We start from the raw sequence: 18829 nt of genomic DNA on the forward strand, positions 1-18829 counted from the left end.
TGAAGAGGAATGAATGGATTTTACCTTCTAAGCAATTTGGGGATTTTTTTTTGTACATTTATAGTCATACTAATTTGTAATTTAAAATACTAAAACCAACAAGAGCTCTGCCCTAGCGCGAGTTGCAGACATTTTGATCGTCAACCTTAAATCATGCTTCCTTCAATCATCTCAAAACTACATCATTTCCGCTCACGCCGCTCTATTCTTCTCTCGAAGCTTCAAATTCTCCTCCTTTACCACACTTCTCCGCGTTCCAATCCTCAATTTCCTCACAGAGTGTCGCTGCATCCTCCTCGAACCCAACCGACAACCAGCTTCCCGGGCAACCCGGCTCCGACCCACTTCGAAAAATCGATTTTTGAACCGGAAACAGTTCTTGAAACCCTCAATTCTTATGCCAATGACTGGAAGCTCGCGCTGGAGTTCTTCAATTGGGTTGAAACCGAGTGTGAGTTCCGGCACTCAGCTCACACACTCAATCGGATTGTCGACATTCTTGGTAAGTTTTTCGAGTTCGAAATCGCCTGGGAGCTTATTGAAAGAATGCGGATAAATGGATGTTGTTTGCCTGATCACACGACTTTTAGGGTGTTGTTTAAGCGTTATGTATCGGCTCGCCTTATTAAAGCAGCAATTGATGCTTTTGCTAGATCGAATGATTATAATTTGAGGGATGAAGTTTCATTTTCGAATTTGATTGATGCTTTGTGCGAGTACAAGCATGTGATAGAGGCTGAAGAGCTCTGCTTCAAGAAAAGTTGGGGCGGCCAATATCATGACATTTTGCTTTGTTTTAATGTGGAAAATACAAAAAATTATAACATGATTCTACGCGGTTGGTTTAAAATGGAGTGGTGGAGGAAGTGTAGGGAGTTTTGGGAGGAGATGGATAAGAGGGGTGTGGAGAAAGACTTGTATTCGTACTCGATATATATGGACATCCAAAACAAAAGTGGGAAGCCGTGGAAGGCCGTGAAGCTGTACAAGGAGATGAAAAAGAAGGGTATTGAACTGGATGTGGTGGCGTACAACACAGTGATTCGTGCTATTGGGATTTCAGAAGGGGTTGATGTGGCAGTGAGGCTCTACAAAGAGATGGCTGAATTAGGTTGTTCACCAAATGTTGTAACTTTCAACACGATTCTAAAGCTTTTGTGCGAGAATGGAAGGTATAGAGAAGCACATAGGGTGCTCGATCTCATGACTAGAAAAGGTTGTCCGCCGAATATAGTTACATACCACTGCTTCTTCACGTGCCTTGAGAAGCCTCGCGAGATTCTTAGATATTTTGATAGGATGTTAGATAGTGGTGTCCGGCCAAGGATGGACACGTATGTCATGCTCATGAGGAAGTTTGGAAGATGGGGTTTCCTTCGTCCTGTTTTTATTCTCTGGGATAAGATGGCTTTACATGGGCTGAGCCCGAATGAGTGTGCTTATAATGCTCTGATTGATGTTTTGCTGCAGAAGGGTTTGGTTGACATGGCTCGCAAATATGATGAAGAGATGTTTTCGAAAGGGCTTTCACCTAAGCCAAGGGCTGAATTACAGACAAAAATGGCTGATGAAGGATCAGGAGATGGGTAAATTTTTTTCCTGTTTTTAACAATTTTGAATGTATTCTCATTCATGCCATAGCATGAAAATGAATTCATCTTGTCCTTCTCATTGAAACATATACACGATTCATATAGAGACTCTTCCTTGTGATTTTCAATTCTTTGGTTTCTGCAAGGGTGTTCATTTACAGCTTTGTGCTATCTGTTATTCCAAAGAAAATTTTCCATTCAATTAATATGAAATCTGAAATTTTATCGTGAGCTGGTTATACAACTCCAATACTTCTATTGTACAAATATTTTCTCCAAATTAGATCTTCCAATTTTAGAGGAACCTAAATGATTTGGAAATCTGTTCAATAAGTATAATAGTAGTAAGTTTTTAGTTTGATAACTTTGAAACAACAGTTGTAGGATATACCAGAACTGGCTTCTTGCTATACGATTGGTTCATGTGATTTTCAGCTCATATTTGGCTTTTGTTTCACTCATGTTTTTTTATGAGGTTGGTGGTTTTATTTGTTTTTAAAGATCACAGCTTTAACCTTTTCTAGTTTCTAAAATTTGAAGATTTGGTGTAGTATTTACGATTCAGATGTCTTTATGAAATTTAACTTTCATAGTGCACAAATTTCATTTCATGATGAAATTGCTTTACCTTTCTTGGTTTTTTGCTACTTTTGAGTCAATATTCTGAAATCAAGAATCCCATCTGCAGGTAGCTAGTTGCCAGTTTTTGGAATTGTTACATTCAGAGGCTTGATGCTAATGGTAGAGCCCCTTGGAGCACTGATATCCCCTCCATTAATGGTGAGTCGAAGATAAGTTTTTAGGCATGTATAAGGCTAGTTTCATATGGTAGCAGCAGAGACTGTGAGGCTATTAATCAATCTTAACTCCACGGATTTACTAACCCAACCTGATACCCGCAAAAGTCGGGTAGAGAGGGTTTGGGGTTTGCCAGTATCGGGTATTACCCAATTAAGTTAAAAGCCCTATTTTAAGTTACAAAACACACAATTTGTACAGAAACAGAACATAGGGAAAGAGACCGTTCTAATTTTTCTGTATCTAGTTTTCAGCTTTGAACTCTCATGTATTTTTTTCCAGTTTCGCTGACCTAATCATTTTTCTGCTTCCTTGACATTTCTGCAGGTGATGTTTTGGTTAACTGTGGCTCGAGTGGCGCTCCACATTGTGCATCAGAAGGGAATGGCTCGGTGATGATGTACGTCCCGAAATCTAATCCTTGCTGCACATAAAGGGCACATCAACTGCCCCAAGTGTGTTGGGCACGTACGATCCGGTCCCAGATCGAACAGCACATGTTTCTCGTTCTCAGTTCTCTTATTCGGTTCAAGTGAGCCCAAGTAAGAAAATTCTCCTCTTTCACTTCAACCCCGTTGTGTGCCCCTTCAAAGATTTTGATGACTTGTTTATGGTTGAAGGCTTAAAGCCAATTTTTTTACCTTTTCAAAAAAATTACTATTTTTTTGTGTTACTGCGCATGTGCTTGGCTTGAGTTATTTAGTCAAGGAATATTGTAGTAGTATAAGCATATATAGAAGAAAATTGAAATTAGTTTTTTTTTATAAATGAATAGAAATTTAAAGGACGCTTCATGATAGAGTAGAACTTAGACATTTGACCTCATGCATTAACCATAGGTACCTTAGGCACACAAATCGGGATTAGTCTTCTCCCCTATTAATAAGAGGTGTGCTTTTTGCAAATGACAATGAATTTTATTCACAAATTTGGTGCCTACATGCAAGCATCGGGTGCGGATATCCATGATCGTTAATCTTTATACGTACTTTGCTAATTTACTGAAATACCACCACTCGTTATCACCCTTTTTAATTTGTTTTATTTTAAATAAAATGATTAATAATTTCCCCCATTTACACCTTCCTATGAAATAAAAATAACAAAAGTGATGTGACTTGGCCGAACTGTAGAGAGGTAATGTCTGGTGCCAAATGTCTCGGGTTTTGAGTCCTCCACTCCCTGTAGCTCAGCCTTTAAATTTATATTCATTTACCCATAAAAAAATAACAAAACCACTACAATTAAAATTTAAATATTTAGTCAAAAATAATGAAATAAAAAAACCACTACAGTTAAAGTTATAATGTTTAGCCAAAAATATACAAATGCTAAAAATGACAAAATAATTAAGTACATGCCAAATTTTAATATTTATATTTTCCTACCGGCCACAATGGTTGCGTAGATGATAAAAATACCAAGGATGAGTTCTCACTTTCCACCAAAATCGCCGTATCTATTTTTCAAATATATCACATATTAAAACATTTTAATTTTCATTTCCTTACTTCTTTCATCTTCTCTGCGACCATCGCCGGCCATAATTGCAATCTCCATACACCACATCGTTAGCACAATCACATAAATAATCGAGATACTTACTTTCGTCCACAAAAATAGTTTTGTTTTTCTATTTTGGACATTTCAGAATTAGCCTCTATTTATAATAAATTTCTCACTCTAATAATATAAGCCACATTTTGTATCGTCAATACTTCAATCAATTTTTCACTTGTATCATTAAAATAGTAGTAGTACATGAAATACCTGGCATTCCTAGACACTACTTATATATATCATAAAAAAACATCCATATGGTGAGAGTCGTGAGACCAACATGTATTGTTTTGTATTTATTAGTTATATTTGTGTTTTATACGGAAATTATAAATCCCAAAAAAAGGAAGAAAATATTCAGAACCAATTAGCATTAGATAAGGTGTGAAAACGATAAAAATTTATTGAGACATGCAATTTTAATTGCATTTGTAAAATGGTCCTAACGATGTCGTTGCTGTAAAATGGTCCCTTTACATAAATTTATAGTACTGTATTATTTTTGAGGAGTATCATAGATCCAACAATGAAAAATATATAGTCACGGACTCCTCTTCACGTCGATATATAAACTGCATGGTAACAATTATGTAAAAACTTCAATAAAAATAAGAATAATATATATATGGCATGTTTGGTAGGGGTTAGGGGTGACAAATTGTGCGTGTTGTGTCGTTATCGTGTCGACACGATAACGACACAACACGCACAATTTGTCACCCCTAACCCCTACCAGTCGACACGATAATGACATGACACGATAACAACAAACACGAACACGACCTGTTAAGAAAACTCCAAACACGAACACGAACACGACCCGCTACCCTCAGACACGAACACAACACGAACACGACACAAATCCATTAACGATACGAACCATTTCGGGTCAACACGACACGATAACAACACATATACGACACAACACGATAACAACACTAGTAATAATATTATAATATATTAATATTATTTCTAATATGAAAATTTTAATTTTAATTTTTAAAATTTTAAAATAAATAAAAATAAAATTAATATTATATATACTTAACGTGTAACACGAACACGACACGAACACGACACGAAATTTTCCTTATCGTGTCAACACGATAAGGATACTAACCCAATAAGCATTGACACATACCCATTTATTTCGTGCGGGTTCGTGTCGTGCCAAAAATTGTCAGCCCTAGTAGGGGTGATAACTCATCTAGGGATGGAAATCCATGAACAAAAATGTCATTTTTGTTCATGGATTTCCATCCCTAGATGACATTTTTGTTCATGGATTTCCATCCCTAGATGAGTTATCACCTCTACCAAACATGGCCTAGAGTATGGGATATAATCAAATGCAAAACTCTATATATTGTACAAACTTAAAACTATGATCTGGACCGTTAGAAAATGTCAACAGATGACAAAATAACATCAACAGAAAATATCAACACAATGTCAACGGTTGATATCGTGTTGACATTGTGTTGACATAAAAATGTTGAAATTTTACCTTGTGTTAATATCGTGTTGATACTATGTTGAAAAGTTTGTTTAGTTACGTTAAAGTGTCAGTTCGTTAAAGACCATAATTTTATGTACTTATTCATTCATCTCAAACTTAAATCACCAATATAATCATGCAATTTTTCAACTTGTTTTTGCAACTAGATATAATATTGACAGACTTTGTTTTCCATAAAATTGATCGTTTATCAAGAAAAATAGATCAAGACAATTTTTGTATGTACATAGTACACAATGCCAGATCAATGGCATGGTCCTTCATCCATCTTTCTCTTTCTCTCTAAAAATGATTTACTCTTACTAAACGTGAAACATATTTATAACTTAGTTCCGTAATTGTAGTTTCATTTTTCGATTGAATGATAAGATTTGAGTGTATCCCATTTGATAATGATCTACAAGTAACTCACTTCATCTTCATTACATATTTAATTTCCCTATAAATACCTCTTCACCATTAACTCCACACACACCAAATTCAAGCATCAACCATGTCCTTCTTCCAACCAAACATCCTAACCACCCCAGGCTGTAAATTCAACGAAGGCCAATGGGTGGCGAAAATCCGAGAAACCCTAGACGAAGAACTCGATGAAGCAATCGAAATCCCAGTCACAATCTTCGGAGTTCCAAAACCCCTAATGATGTTTAGTCCGGACTCCTATATCCCACAACAGGTACCATTGGTGGAAACACCTTAAGTCATTCACAGGCGCTTAAGCCCCTACCAATCTATTTTTCGAATTTTAAACATATTTTATTGAAAAGTGTCTGTGTAGCCCTTACTGGAAAAAAAAATTGTACGTCGCAGGTGTCGATGGGGCCGTACCACCGCCTCCGCATGGAGCTCTACGACACGGAGCGGTACAAGGTCGAGGCGGCCAAGCGCATCCAGCAGGTCCTCCCAAATGTGGACCTCGAAACCCTAGTCGAACGCCTCATGAAACGCGACCAACACATCCGCGCCTGCTACCACCGCCCGGTCAACTTCGGGAGCGAGGCCCTGGCCTGGATAATGGCCCTGGACGCGTGCTTCACCTTCGAGTTCACCCACGCCTGCGGCCTCAAGAAAGGGAAGATCCTCAAGAAGGTCCCCTCCGGCCTCTCCCACATCATCGACTCCTCCGGGAAGAAGATGGCCCACAACTCCATCCTCAGAGACTTGCTCATGCTGGAAAATCAAATCCCACTGTTGGTCATGAGGATGCTTCTCGAGCTCCATTTCTGTTCTAAAGAGACGGCGGATCAGCATCTGCTCACGATTCTGACGTCGATGAGCAGATCTCTGTCGCCTTTCAAGGCGGCCGAGAAGGCAGAGATGGCCGCGGTGAGAGAGTACGCGCACGTGCTCGACTTTCTGTACCACTTCATCGTGCCAGAAGCCGACATACCTTATCCGAAGAAGGAGAAGAAGAGGAAGAGGGAAGAGCTGTGCGAGGCGGAGGCGGAGCCCACAAAGCTGTGTAAGCTGGTTTGTTCAGTATGGTGTCTGCTATCGAAACTAATATTAGGGTTTATTCGTGTGGTGAAATGCATCATCTTCTGGAAACCCTTGAAATTGCTGGTGAAGATTCCCTGGACGATTATGATGAAAATCCCCATATTCAGAATTCTGAAAGACCAATTCGAACGCGTGAACGAAACGCTACACAAGGAGAAGGACGAGGACGAAGAATCCGGCTCAAGCCACCACGAGAAGCCTCCGCTGATGGAGGAAATCGCAATCCCCTCCGTCACACAGCTGGTGAAGGTCGGGGTGAAGTTCGCAGCCACGAGCGGAGGAATCTCGAGTATCAAATTCGACAACAAAACCCTAACCCTACACATGCCGGTGATAAAATTGGACGAGAACTCGGGGGTGGTGCTGAGGAATCTGGTGGCGTACGAGGCGTGTACCGCGCCAGGGCCGCTGGTGCTGGCGCGGTACATGGAGCTGATGAACGGGATCATCGACACGGACGCGGACGCGAATGTTTTATGCGGGAAGGGGATAATTGTGAATCATATGAAGAGCGAGAAGGAGGTGGCGGAGATGTGGAATGGGATGTGCAACTCGGTGAGATTGACGAAAGTGCCCCTGCTGGATAAAGCGATAGTGGATGTGAATAAGTTTTACAACGAGCATTGGAGGGTTAGAATGGGGAGGTTCATGAGGGATAATGTGTTTGGGTCGTGGAAGATTCTGACGTTTGTGGCTGCGATAGTGATGCTGGTTTTGGTGTGTATGGAGGATTTCTGTCAGATTTATTCATGTAGTAGGATTTTCCCCAAGATTGAAGCTCTACAGCCCCTCAACCCCAATCTTGATTAGTAATTTAGGTACGAATATGTTGTACATGTACATGAGATGAAATTTAAGTGTATAAATATGTAGCCAGGAAAATTGGTAGTGATTTTATGTTACTAGGACACAATAAAATCGGTAGCGGGATTTTCAAAACTTTATAAAGGATGATTAATGTAAAAATGTTAGTAAAATGTGTGGATCTTACTTTTATTTATATTAATTTTATAATTAAATAGTATAAGTGAAATAAGTTAGCATAATATTAAGTCTAAGTAACCAAAAATAGTTCAAATTGCAATAGTGACCTGATGAGGAGTAGTAGAATTCTAGAAGGCATGCATACCTTTAAAGAATTACTCTCTTCGTTCCATAGTAATAGAGGCGTTTCTTTTCAGCACAGAGATTAAGAAAAATTATGTTAGGTGAATTAAGTAAAGGGAGAATAAAATGGAAAATGGAAAAGGTAGAAAGATGAAGAGAAAAAAGTAAGAGAGAGTAAAGTATGTGTGGAAAAATGTGTTGACTTTTACTAGAAAGAATATGACTCTATTCCTATGAAATGTATCAAAATGGTAAAATGACTCTATTACTATGGAACGGAGGGAGTACTAGAATAGCCGCAAGCCTGACATGGTCTTTTTTCTTTTTTACTTTTTGTTTGTATTTTCTAAGATTATAAACATTTTTTAAAATTTTCTTAAGGCTCATAAGTATTTTGAGTTCAATCTGAGATGTTTCAATATAATCCCTAAATGCTCAATATTTTGTTGGACTAGAGGTCTTCATCTTCCATACTAAGCCCACGAAACACAAAAGTTAGAATGGCCCAGTCTACTTTGGGCTAACAAGAACTTTTAATTCCTCACCTTTTTTTTACGTTTACTAATTTTTAACTTTTTTTTAGATAAAGTATTTATATACTTGAGTATAATTTTAGTTCAACTAATTATGTTCAATCGATATGATTAATTGAATCAAGAGGTGTGTGATCATTGATCAAATACTAACTAAGTTATAGTAATAACTAATATCAATTTTATGTTAAAAACCTTGACGGACCTAGGTGGGGTTGAGTGGGGTCGATCGACTCCACCGTGGTCCTACGAGCACTGCCGGAAACTCCATTCTTGGACCTCCGAGATCCCGCACAACTCCATCTTTGACCCCACGGAGCTCCGCCTTGACCGCGAGCGGCGAACTTCCACCACAATCCTTCAGCCTCTGCAGTAAATAAAATGGGAGATAAAGAAAATTCGTAAGTAAAATAGAATAGATGAGAGAGATGGAGACAGAATGGACACATAGAAAGAGCAGAGAGTTCAAATGAAGAAAAAGATACGTTTAACGCTTATTTTATTCAATCAATTTTTTTAATTAAATGGGCTAAAAGGGCCCATTATTAAATTAGTTGCTACAGTGTGATAATAAAAGATAGATCCATTGATTAATGGAAGATAATTATATTTATATTTTTTTATTTATTGATTTTTTTTCAATTATTGATAAACATGAAAGTATTTATTTAAAAAATATTTAAATATATCATTAAAAATAAAAATTTAAATTGTACTCCATCCGTCCACGAAAATTTGTCCCAGTTTTTCATTTCCGTCCGTCCCCCAAAATTTGTCCCATTTCACTTTTATCATTTTCGGTAGTGGACCTCATATTCCACTAACTCATTCCTACTCACATTTTATTATAAAACTAATACTTTAAAAGTAGGACCCACAATTCACTAACTTTTTCAACTCAATTTTCATTACATTTCTTAAAACCCGTGCCGGTCAAACCGGGACGAATTTTCGTGGACGGAGGGAGTAATAGTTTATATAGGGATGTGTTAAAATGATAACCCCTCTTAAAATAACCCCATACCACCGTTCCTAGCCAATCATTTGTATACGTGGACGAATAATCAGCTGCCATGTGGCAGTCATAAAAAATTCACAAGGATAAATTTACGCGGACTGCAACATCCAATACTCTAGAGTCTAGACTGCAATATCCAATACTCTAGACTGCAAGGTGACGCAGACTGCAATATCCAATACGCTAGACTGCAATCTATAGATTGTTGTAGATTGCTGTCTAACGTTTATACTATTGCAGTCTAGCATATATAATATTGTAGTCTAGCGTGGTGTCAAAGTGTCATTTTAAGAGTGTTGTCATTTTAACGCACCCCTAAATATTTTTTTAAATAATTATACTACTATTATTTTTGTATTATATTCGACCCCACAAGTTTCGATTTCTGGATCTATTATTGGTTAAAAATATCAACACAAAGACATAAATTTATCAATCTTCTTGTGTTGATAAACTTATGTCTTTGTGTTGATATTTAAATTTACATGTTGTATTAATATAATTATATTTTTATATTATTAATACACAGAATTGAAAGTTATTAGTTATTATTATAAATTAGTTAGCGCATGCAGCTCGATTGAATCATTAACAAACTTTATTAAATCGCTCGTTGCTCCGATTTTTAAAATACTTGGCTAAAAGAATCCTAAAAAGTGATTCTCTTTTTCCTTTCTAAATAACCCAATTAAATATTGAACTGCATATTTTAGTGGTTTAACATCACCTTCGATTTATTAGCTTGATTAAAATTAAGTAACTTTAATTGGTCAAATATATATATATATATATGATGAATTAAATATATTATTATAGTATTAAGTAGCATCCAATCATTGTGTTTGTAAGCAAAAGAGCCCCAATATATATACAAAAATTAGTTGTTTTTTTATTTACTCCATATAATTATAAAAAGAACTTGATTGGCATATGATTGGTTTTAGTTATTCATTCTTAAACTATAATATACTGTACTAATCAAGATCCATTCAGAATCTCTTATTAATTACAGTTTGGGCCAGCTTAATTTGCAATGAATTAAAACTACACCACATATATAGTTGCATCTTAGCTTATCTTTTGTTGAGAATTAAGTTCTTGATTGATCGAAAACGATACCTTTCAGCATCTTGACTTTAGGCATGGCCATTCACATCAAATATATTCTATATTAATTAAAAGGGAAAAATCAGAACGTGAAAGTAATGGTTCAACAATATGGCCCATTTCACCAAGAAATTAAATGCAACTTAGCAATTACCGTCATTATAAAATTTATTGAACAAATTTTGACCCAAATATGCCCATGTCACAGAACCAATGTTCCACTTTTGTTTCTTACACTATGATTACTTTGATGCTTCGTTTACAAACCATCAAAATTAAGCTAATTAAAGCTTTCTTTTTGAACTGTATAGTCAGAAAAAGAAAGTCAGAAAAGTAAAGAATAAGAATTAAAGAGAAGACAGAGAATTATAATGTCCAAATGAGCTCTCGAGGTTGGAAGAGTTTTTTTTAGTTAGTAGTAGTAGTATTAAATTAGGACAAATTGTGAAAAATTATTTAATGCCATATTAAAGGATTGCAGAAAATATTTTTTTCATTGATTGGGATTGACAAGGATGGTTGCCAATAGAGTATAGGTAGGTTTTTTATAGCTCACTCAAAGCGATGAGCACTATAATTGCTCAGTCATTATCTAAAGTATTTTAAGTTATTTTTTGTGTTGCTAATTTGATTGGATTGGTTGTGAATTAGTATTAAACATGAAGCGTTTCCACCACTCCAATAAATTACATATATAGTGACAACGCAGCAGCATAACAAAAAATATATAGTGAGTCATCGCTCAATAGATGATAACAATAATATATTAAGATAAAATAGTATTAGAGCTAACATTTTCTTTACTAATACTACAATATACAGATGAACAGATTTGTTTTTTTTACAAAGCTGGCCTAAAAAAGAAACTAACGAATATAGGAAACATCTAATCTATCACGAAGCAACGAACTGCTAATGTAATTGGTTTTATTCATTTTCTACTTTGTTTTCAGAATTATCCACAAGTACTGTTTATTAGTTTAACGTTACGAATAACTGAGACAAAGAGCTACATGTATTATCTTTTCCATTAATTTATTGTTTATGGGGAAAAAATCGCTCTAGATATCATTTTCTATATGACTGACACACATAAATTGACAAATTATTAGTATTAATACAGAAAGACCAAAAACAGTACATATATGTCAAGATGTGGACCATTTTTAATTTAAAAAAATAATAATTAAAGGAAAAGTTAGTTCACTCTTCACACCTCATGATGTTCCAACATTTCATCTTTACCCCACGTTTTTTTTAACTTAAAAAAGTTAGTTCCTTGCTCTATCATTTAATACCCCATTAAAAAAATAATTCGGTTTTAGCCCACTAATTTAAAGTTGATCATATATGCCCAATATTTGGGCTGTATTATTCCTTTACTTACTTCTCTGAGAAATTTGAAATGCATAACTACTAAGCACTTATAAATATATCTCAATACGAAACTTGGACCCGTGAAAAGACAAGGTTGGCATTCTATCTCACCTTAATTAATTTATTGATCATATAAAATTATACATTCCAACACATTTCCAACGAATTTTATTTTCATATTCCAAACTTAAAATTTAAAATATATACTAACGTCTAGTAGAACAAATTTTTGCATCCACCCTATGTAAGCCACCCTTACTTCAATTTCTCATAAATACACACATAGTACAATATATTCCAATATACCATAGAGATATTAATACATATGGCGTGTGTCCTGAAACTTCAGTGGGAAATCTCACACCCAACCACTTTACTATTGATTCAAATATCTACATCTTTCCCTCATTTTTAATGGTTTCATTTTTCGAAACGTGAAACATGTACAGAGTGAGTCCAATGAACTTTCCACTATAACCAACTCATTTTCATCTTCTTTACATATTTATTCACCCTATAAATACTACTATACCATAAACTCCACACTCCAATTCACACACACACACACACCAAACCAAGCCTCAACCACCATGTCCTTCTTCCAACAAAGCATCCTAACAAACCCCGGCTCCAAGTTCGACGAAACCCTATGGGTCGCCAAAATCCGAAAAACCCTAGACGAGGAGCTCGAAGAAGAAATCGAAATCCCAGTCACAATCTTCGGAGTTCCAAAGCCCCTATTGATATGTGATCCAGACTCATACATCCCGCAGCAGGTGGCTTACCAATCAAATAAATTTCATATTACATTTTTATATACTGAAACAATTTTCTATGCCAGGTGGCGATCGGGCCGTACCACCACCTCCGCCTGGAGCTCTACGACATGGAGCGGTACAAGGTGGCCGCGGCCAAGCGGATCCAGCGCGAGCTCCACAACGTCAAGCTCCAGACCCTCGTCGACCGCCTCGTCAAACACGACCACCGCATCCGCGCCTGCTACCACCGCCCCCTCAACTACGGCCCCGAGGCCCTCGCCTGGATGATGGCCGTCGACGTCTGCTTCGTCTTCGAGTTCATCCGCGTCTGCGGCATCAAGCAGGGGAAGATCCTCGGCAAGATCCCCTCCGGCCTCTGCCACCTCATCGACGCCTCCGGCAACAAAACCGCCCACAACTCCATCCTCCGAGACCTCCTCATGCTCGAGAATCAGATCCCGTTCTTCGTCATGAGAATGCTCTTCGAGCTCCAGTTCGCTTCGAGAGAGACTGCCGATCTGAAGCTGCTCGCGATCATGACGTCGCTCAGCAGCGACCTGTCGCCGTTCAAGCCAGCGGAAAAGCCGGAGACGGCCGCGGTTGGCGAGCACGCGCATTTACTTGACTTTTTGTACCACTTCATCGTCCCCAAATCCGAAACTACGTCGTTTCACACTCACGAAATTGAAATCCAAGGCGGCGGAAACAAGGAGGAGGAGAAGACAGAGGAGGAGACGTTCGCGGAGCCGAGCCACCTCCGAAATCTGGCCGATCTAGTGTGGAGGATGCTGTCGAAGCTGAAACGAGGGCCGATTGAGTTGATTAAGCGCGTGATCTTATCGAAACCCTTGAAATTAGTCGTAAAACTGCCATGGACGATTCTAACAAAAATCCCCATAGTGAAAATGCTGAAAGAGCCGATCGAAAACGCGTTCCAGACGTTCCACAAGGGGAAGAAGGAAGACGGGGAAGGAGACGAAGAGGCCGGAGCCAGCCAGAAGCCTCCGCTCCTCGAAGAAATCGCGATCCCCTCCGTGACTCAGCTGGCCGAGGCCGGAGTCCAGTTCGTTGCAGCGAGCGAGGGAATCTCCGGCATCAGATTCGACAGCAAGACCCTGACGTTCCACGTCCCGGTGATAAACCTAGACGTGAACTCGGAGGTCGTGCTGAGGAATCTGGTGGCGTACGAGGCGTGTAGCGCGCCAGGACCGCTGGTGCTGGCGCGGTACGTGGAGCTGATGAACGGGATCGTGGACACGGACGTGGACGCGAAGTATTTATGCGGGAAGGGGATAATTGTGAACCATCTGAAGAGCGAGAAGGAGGTGGCGGAGATGTGGAATGGGATGAGCAAGTCGGTGAGATTGACGAAAGTGCCCTCGCTGGATACGGTGATTGCGGATGTGAATAAGTTTTACAGCGAGAGGTGGAGGGTTAGAATGGGGAAGTTTATGAGGGATTATGTGTTTGGGTCGTGGAAGATTCTGACGTTTTTGGCTGCGATAGCGATGCTGCTTCTCATGTTTATGCAGGCGTTTTGCCAAGTTTATTCTTGCAGTCGGATTATACCGATTGAAGCTCTTGAGCCACTTGATCCCAATGTTAATCAGTAGAAAATTTGGTAGGGTTTTTGAGATAGGATGTGTATGGTGTGTTTTAGAGTAACTTTTTTGTTGGGGTGTTTATGTGTGGTTATTGTGATTGGATATAACTTTCCATTATTTGTCATCCTTAATTATTGGGGGAACACCACAATGTGGTTGTAAGTATTCTGCCTTTTTGGTTTGCCATATGATAAAATGTTTTCTTTTTGTAAAGGTGTGATATGTATATATCCTCCTTGTCTAGTTTCGAATAACTTTGGGGGTGGTCTAGTACGGAAGATAAATAAATAAAACATGATAAGAACACATAGTTTTGGTCGTTTTTTATTATATAATTCTAAGATAAATGAGTATTAAATGTCGCTTTTGACTTAATGCAAATTTTAAGATATGTAAATAAAATTTGGTGGAAAAAGCTATAATACAATATAAGTGGAATAAGTTAGTACTCCTTCCGTCCCCCATTAAGAGTCACACTTTTCTATTTCGGTCCGTCCCCAATTAAGAATCACCATAAATAGTAAGTAGGTTCCACGTTCCACTAACTCAATTCACTCATTTTATTATAAAACCAATATAAAAAATGGGTCTCACATTCCACTAACTTTTTCAACCAACTTTTCTTTAAATTTCTTAAAACTCGTGCCCGGTCAAAGTGTGACTCCTAATCGAGAACGGAGGGAGTACAAAATAGTAATAGTATAATAAAATTGAAATGATACATTTAGTTATTTAACTGTGCACATCTCGAAATGACAATATGAAATGGACATAGTGAATAATTATTGTTTAAGTAATTAATTTAAATCTGTGGTCGGATATAACCCTCCAACATGTGTGCGCATGCAATTAATAGGGTTGTCGTTGAAAAGTAAGTAACATTTCAACGTTGGGTCTAACTTAATTTGTCTATGGTAAAATAACAGCCAGCTAGCTAAATGTTACTAATGGATATTTCAAGCTTGCAAATTGCAATAAATCACTTACTATTACTAAGGAAAGTTAACAAGCTTAAGTATATATATCTTGCACATCATTCAACTGAATAATAATGGATATTAGATTATTAGTAATTTCAAACTTGTCTTATACAGTCCAGTATATAATTAAATATTGGATTGCGTTTGGAAAAGTGAAGATCACAGTGCGCAATAGTGTAGGCTATGTAGCTTAGAATGTTTTGCACGCCTATTATTTAATCACAACAAAAGCATGTGATGTTTGGGTTTAATTGAATAATTTGGGTGGGATAATGCTTCTTTTTTTGGTAGTCCATCTTATCATAATAAATCATAAGAAAATAGTAAATTAATTATAAAGAGGACAAAAGAAGCTAGCATTTGGTAGTCCCTCAATTCATTGTGTATTTATGTATGTTATGGAGTGTGGGGTATCTTAAACGCATCAAATATTTCTAATCTTGATCATTGATGGTAAAATATGGACGATTCAGATCGTGTCCCAAAAGGACCCAAAGATTCTGAACTTAAATAAGTAGATTTTTTTGGAGAATATGAGATTGCTTAAACATTGAAATATATAAATTGAAGAATAAGAGAGGAGAGAGGTGGTTAACAGTTAACACAGCTATATCCTTATATATAAACACCACATAAAAAATTGTTGAGCTGCGATACGAAATCTATTCGACAGTCAAGTAGTTTGAATGCCAGATAATAGCACCTCAAATTTGTTTTGGCTGCACTTAATTTAATATACTCAAGTGGTGTTTGTTTTGGCTGCACTAATTTGTTTTAAGAACTCATTCCCTACTAGAAATATATAGTCTTGTTATTTTTATATTCACCAAAATTAGTTTTCATCTAATTATGATATGTTCCCTCTAATGGAAATGAGTCGTATTTTATTAACAATGCTCCAACCATCTTTTCCTATCTAGCATCAATTGTAAAGATTACTCCCCCATTCTCCGATTAATTGTCACTCTTTGGCCGGGCACACCTTTTAAGAATTGTAAAGAAAAAGTGGTTAAAAAAGTTAGTGAAATGTGAGACCCACTTTTTTATATTAGTTGTATAATAAAATATGAGTGAAGTGAGTTAGTGGAATGTGAGATTTACTTACCATCTATGGTAAAAATGATGTGTGACAATTATTGAGGGACGGATCGAAATGAAGAGTGACAATTAATCGGGGACGGATGGAGTATTTTTCCTGGTGGGTTGAAAGAGTATACGACAGTCATGGCTGAGAAATATACTAGGGGGTGTTCGATTTGCAAGATTGTATCCCATGATTAAATTAGTAGTGTGTTTGGTTCATTAGATTTAGCCCTCCAATTCAATTATAGATGGATAATAATGAGATAATTAGTCATAGCTAATCCTGTATTACTAAAATAATCTCATAACTCAATTCTAGATTATATCTTAGTATTATTTTATCTAGGAAACTGAAAACCACCAAACTTGTAATACTATAATGCTAGAGACTTGACATATATCCGATTTTATTAATCTTGATTGGGAATCTTTGAAATAGAAAATGAACGAATTTTCTTAAAAGGACCAATTTATCCTCAATTTTATTTTCTGAGTCTCGTCACACTATGCTGACGCAACCCCATATCTTTGGAGCTATATATATAATCGCTTTCAAGTTTCAACAACAATTTTTTTTAGTTTTTGAGTAATGATAAACAACCAAACTTTGTACGACCAAAACAAGATTATATTAATAATTTTAATGTGTTAATTAAATATTAAAATACTAAATATAGTTAGTTAACAAATTAAAAACACTTTATTAGTTTTTGGCCTCATTTTCAATTTTTTATTTTTATATTTGAATTATTTCTCTATTATTTTTCAAATTTGAATTAAAATCTGCATTAATTATATTTTATAATTCAAAAAAATTTAAAAAATTATACACAAACACCATAATATTATGAACGTTCCCTATATTATATATATGTCTATATTTTTTAATTAAATATATAAATAAATTATATTTTTCCTAAAATAAACTAATTTTTGGTTGTATAAAATTTGGTTGCATAGCTTTATTGTTTTTTTTAAGCGAAACGAGAAGAATTGGGTCCTCTAGCCAATGAGGAAGTTATGCTTACGTAGTTCTGCAGCAGCCTATGAATTGTGATTGGTTTACTCCTAATTTTATATAGTACAAATATATTGGGAGTTTAATTGTTATTCAACAGGAGTTAACACTTGATTAAATTTTAAGGTGAAATAACTACTCTTATTTTTACGATATTCTGATATGTATATACTGCATGATGAAAATATCAAAATAATCATATTAATAGTGAAAGAGTTTTAACTTTTAACCCTAGAAGGGATAGCTTGATATAATTGGTTTATATTCATATGTGATCCACAATAGTGTGGTAAATAATTTAATCCGCGCGAATGGTACTATTTTAGAGTCTAAATATTAAAAATGAGTTCTAAAAAGTACTCCCTCCGTCTGCCATTAGGAGTCTTATTTATGAGCGGCACGGGTTTTAAAATTTTTTAAGAAAAATGGGTGGAAAATAATTAGTGGAATAGAGGTCCCACGTGTATATATTAGTTTTAAATGAAATGTGAGTGAAATGAGTTAGTGGAAGGTAAGACTCTATTATCATTTATGATAAAAGTGAACTAGGACTTCTATTCGTGAATAGACTAAAATGAAAAAATGGGACTCCTATTCACGGACAGAAGAGTAACGTGTAACGTGACTTTTCTTAGAACTTTTGTTCACAGTGTTAGTTTCTTGACTTTTTTATACCTACTATTCCCGAGGCTTGTTTTCATGAATTATTTTCTACGCTTCTAATATCGATATAGAGAAAGATTGAAAATAGTTTTAGCCCGAATGCAACTTCCTTTTGGATAATACAAACTTGAGTTGCCTTTTATTTGTATCTTCTTCCTATTCTTTTTCTTATTTTCATGTATAGCTGAGCTTGTTGAATAATCTTCACAATTTCTTTCAATAATTGGAGGGGGCGAATTTTTTTTTTCCAATGCAATTAATTTCTGTTACGAAACATTTATATTACATGCTTAATACAAAAGTACAAACGTTCACACTTTTCAACAATATTAAGTAGGTTTTATGTAACAGTCCGCCAGTTTAGGGTATAATAAATGCGGCGACTGCTACCTAGGCAGACTCAAAAACAACACAACATAGGCTAGGGTTTCATTTAATGGGATTTTACCAAGGTATTTAACGAACTATCAAAATAATAAGTCAACGGTTTAATCAAGAAAATCAAAAGATGAATAGATATCATAACTATGCTCAAAGGTCAAGGGTTTAATGTAAATCCAACAAAACTCATTGTGTCTCGATATTCTAAGCAATAATGAAATATTTCAA

General features: G+C 36.4%; 3 protein-coding genes across 3 annotated transcripts; all 3 read left to right on the plus strand.

Annotated features, from left to right (window-relative positions):
* Positions 1 to 153: 153 nt before the first annotated feature.
* On the plus strand, positions 154 to 3063 carry LOC125205379 (pentatricopeptide repeat-containing protein At1g80550, mitochondrial-like). Its single transcript, XM_048104271.1, has 3 exons — positions 154 to 1586; positions 2281 to 2372; positions 2718 to 3063. The coding sequence occupies exons 1-2, from the start codon at positions 154 to 156 to the stop codon at positions 2282 to 2284; spliced, it is 1437 nt and encodes a 478-aa protein (XP_047960228.1). The 3' UTR covers positions 2285 to 2372; positions 2718 to 3063.
* Positions 3064 to 5772: 2709 nt separating this feature from the next.
* Positions 5773 to 7862, plus strand: LOC125205378 (putative UPF0481 protein At3g02645). Its single transcript, XM_048104270.1, has 2 exons — positions 5773 to 6148; positions 6283 to 7862. The coding sequence occupies exons 1-2, from the start codon at positions 5963 to 5965 to the stop codon at positions 7780 to 7782; spliced, it is 1686 nt and encodes a 561-aa protein (XP_047960227.1). The 5' UTR covers positions 5773 to 5962; the 3' UTR covers positions 7783 to 7862.
* A 4768-nt stretch (positions 7863 to 12630) lies between these two features.
* On the plus strand, positions 12631 to 14689 carry LOC125205377 (putative UPF0481 protein At3g02645). The gene is made up of 2 exons (XM_048104269.1): positions 12631 to 12890; positions 12956 to 14689. The coding sequence occupies exons 1-2, from the start codon at positions 12705 to 12707 to the stop codon at positions 14483 to 14485; spliced, it is 1716 nt and encodes a 571-aa protein (XP_047960226.1). The 5' UTR covers positions 12631 to 12704; the 3' UTR covers positions 14486 to 14689.
* The last annotated feature ends 4140 nt before the right edge of the window (positions 14690 to 18829 follow it).

This window comes from Salvia hispanica, chromosome 2, assembly GCF_023119035.1.
Source record: "Salvia hispanica cultivar TCC Black 2014 chromosome 2, UniMelb_Shisp_WGS_1.0, whole genome shotgun sequence".
NCBI classification, from domain to species: Eukaryota; Viridiplantae; Streptophyta; class Magnoliopsida; order Lamiales; family Lamiaceae; genus Salvia; species Salvia hispanica.

Bases quoted from the DNA above. Each gene is read 5' to 3' on its own strand.
- LOC125205379 (XM_048104271.1), top strand. From the start codon at position 154: ATGCTTCCTTCAATCATCTCAAAACTACATCATTTCCGCTCACGCCGC.
- LOC125205378 (XM_048104270.1), top strand. From the start codon at position 5,963: ATGTCCTTCTTCCAACCAAACATCCTAACCACCCCAGGCTGTAAATTC. The intron at 6,149-6,282 runs GTACCATTGGTG...TGTACGTCGCAG, and splicing joins ACTCCTATATCCCACAACAG to GTGTCGATGGGGCCGTACCA.
- LOC125205377 (XM_048104269.1), top strand. From the start codon at position 12,705: ATGTCCTTCTTCCAACAAAGCATCCTAACAAACCCCGGCTCCAAGTTC. The intron at 12,891-12,955 runs GTGGCTTACCAA...TTTCTATGCCAG, and splicing joins ACTCATACATCCCGCAGCAG to GTGGCGATCGGGCCGTACCA.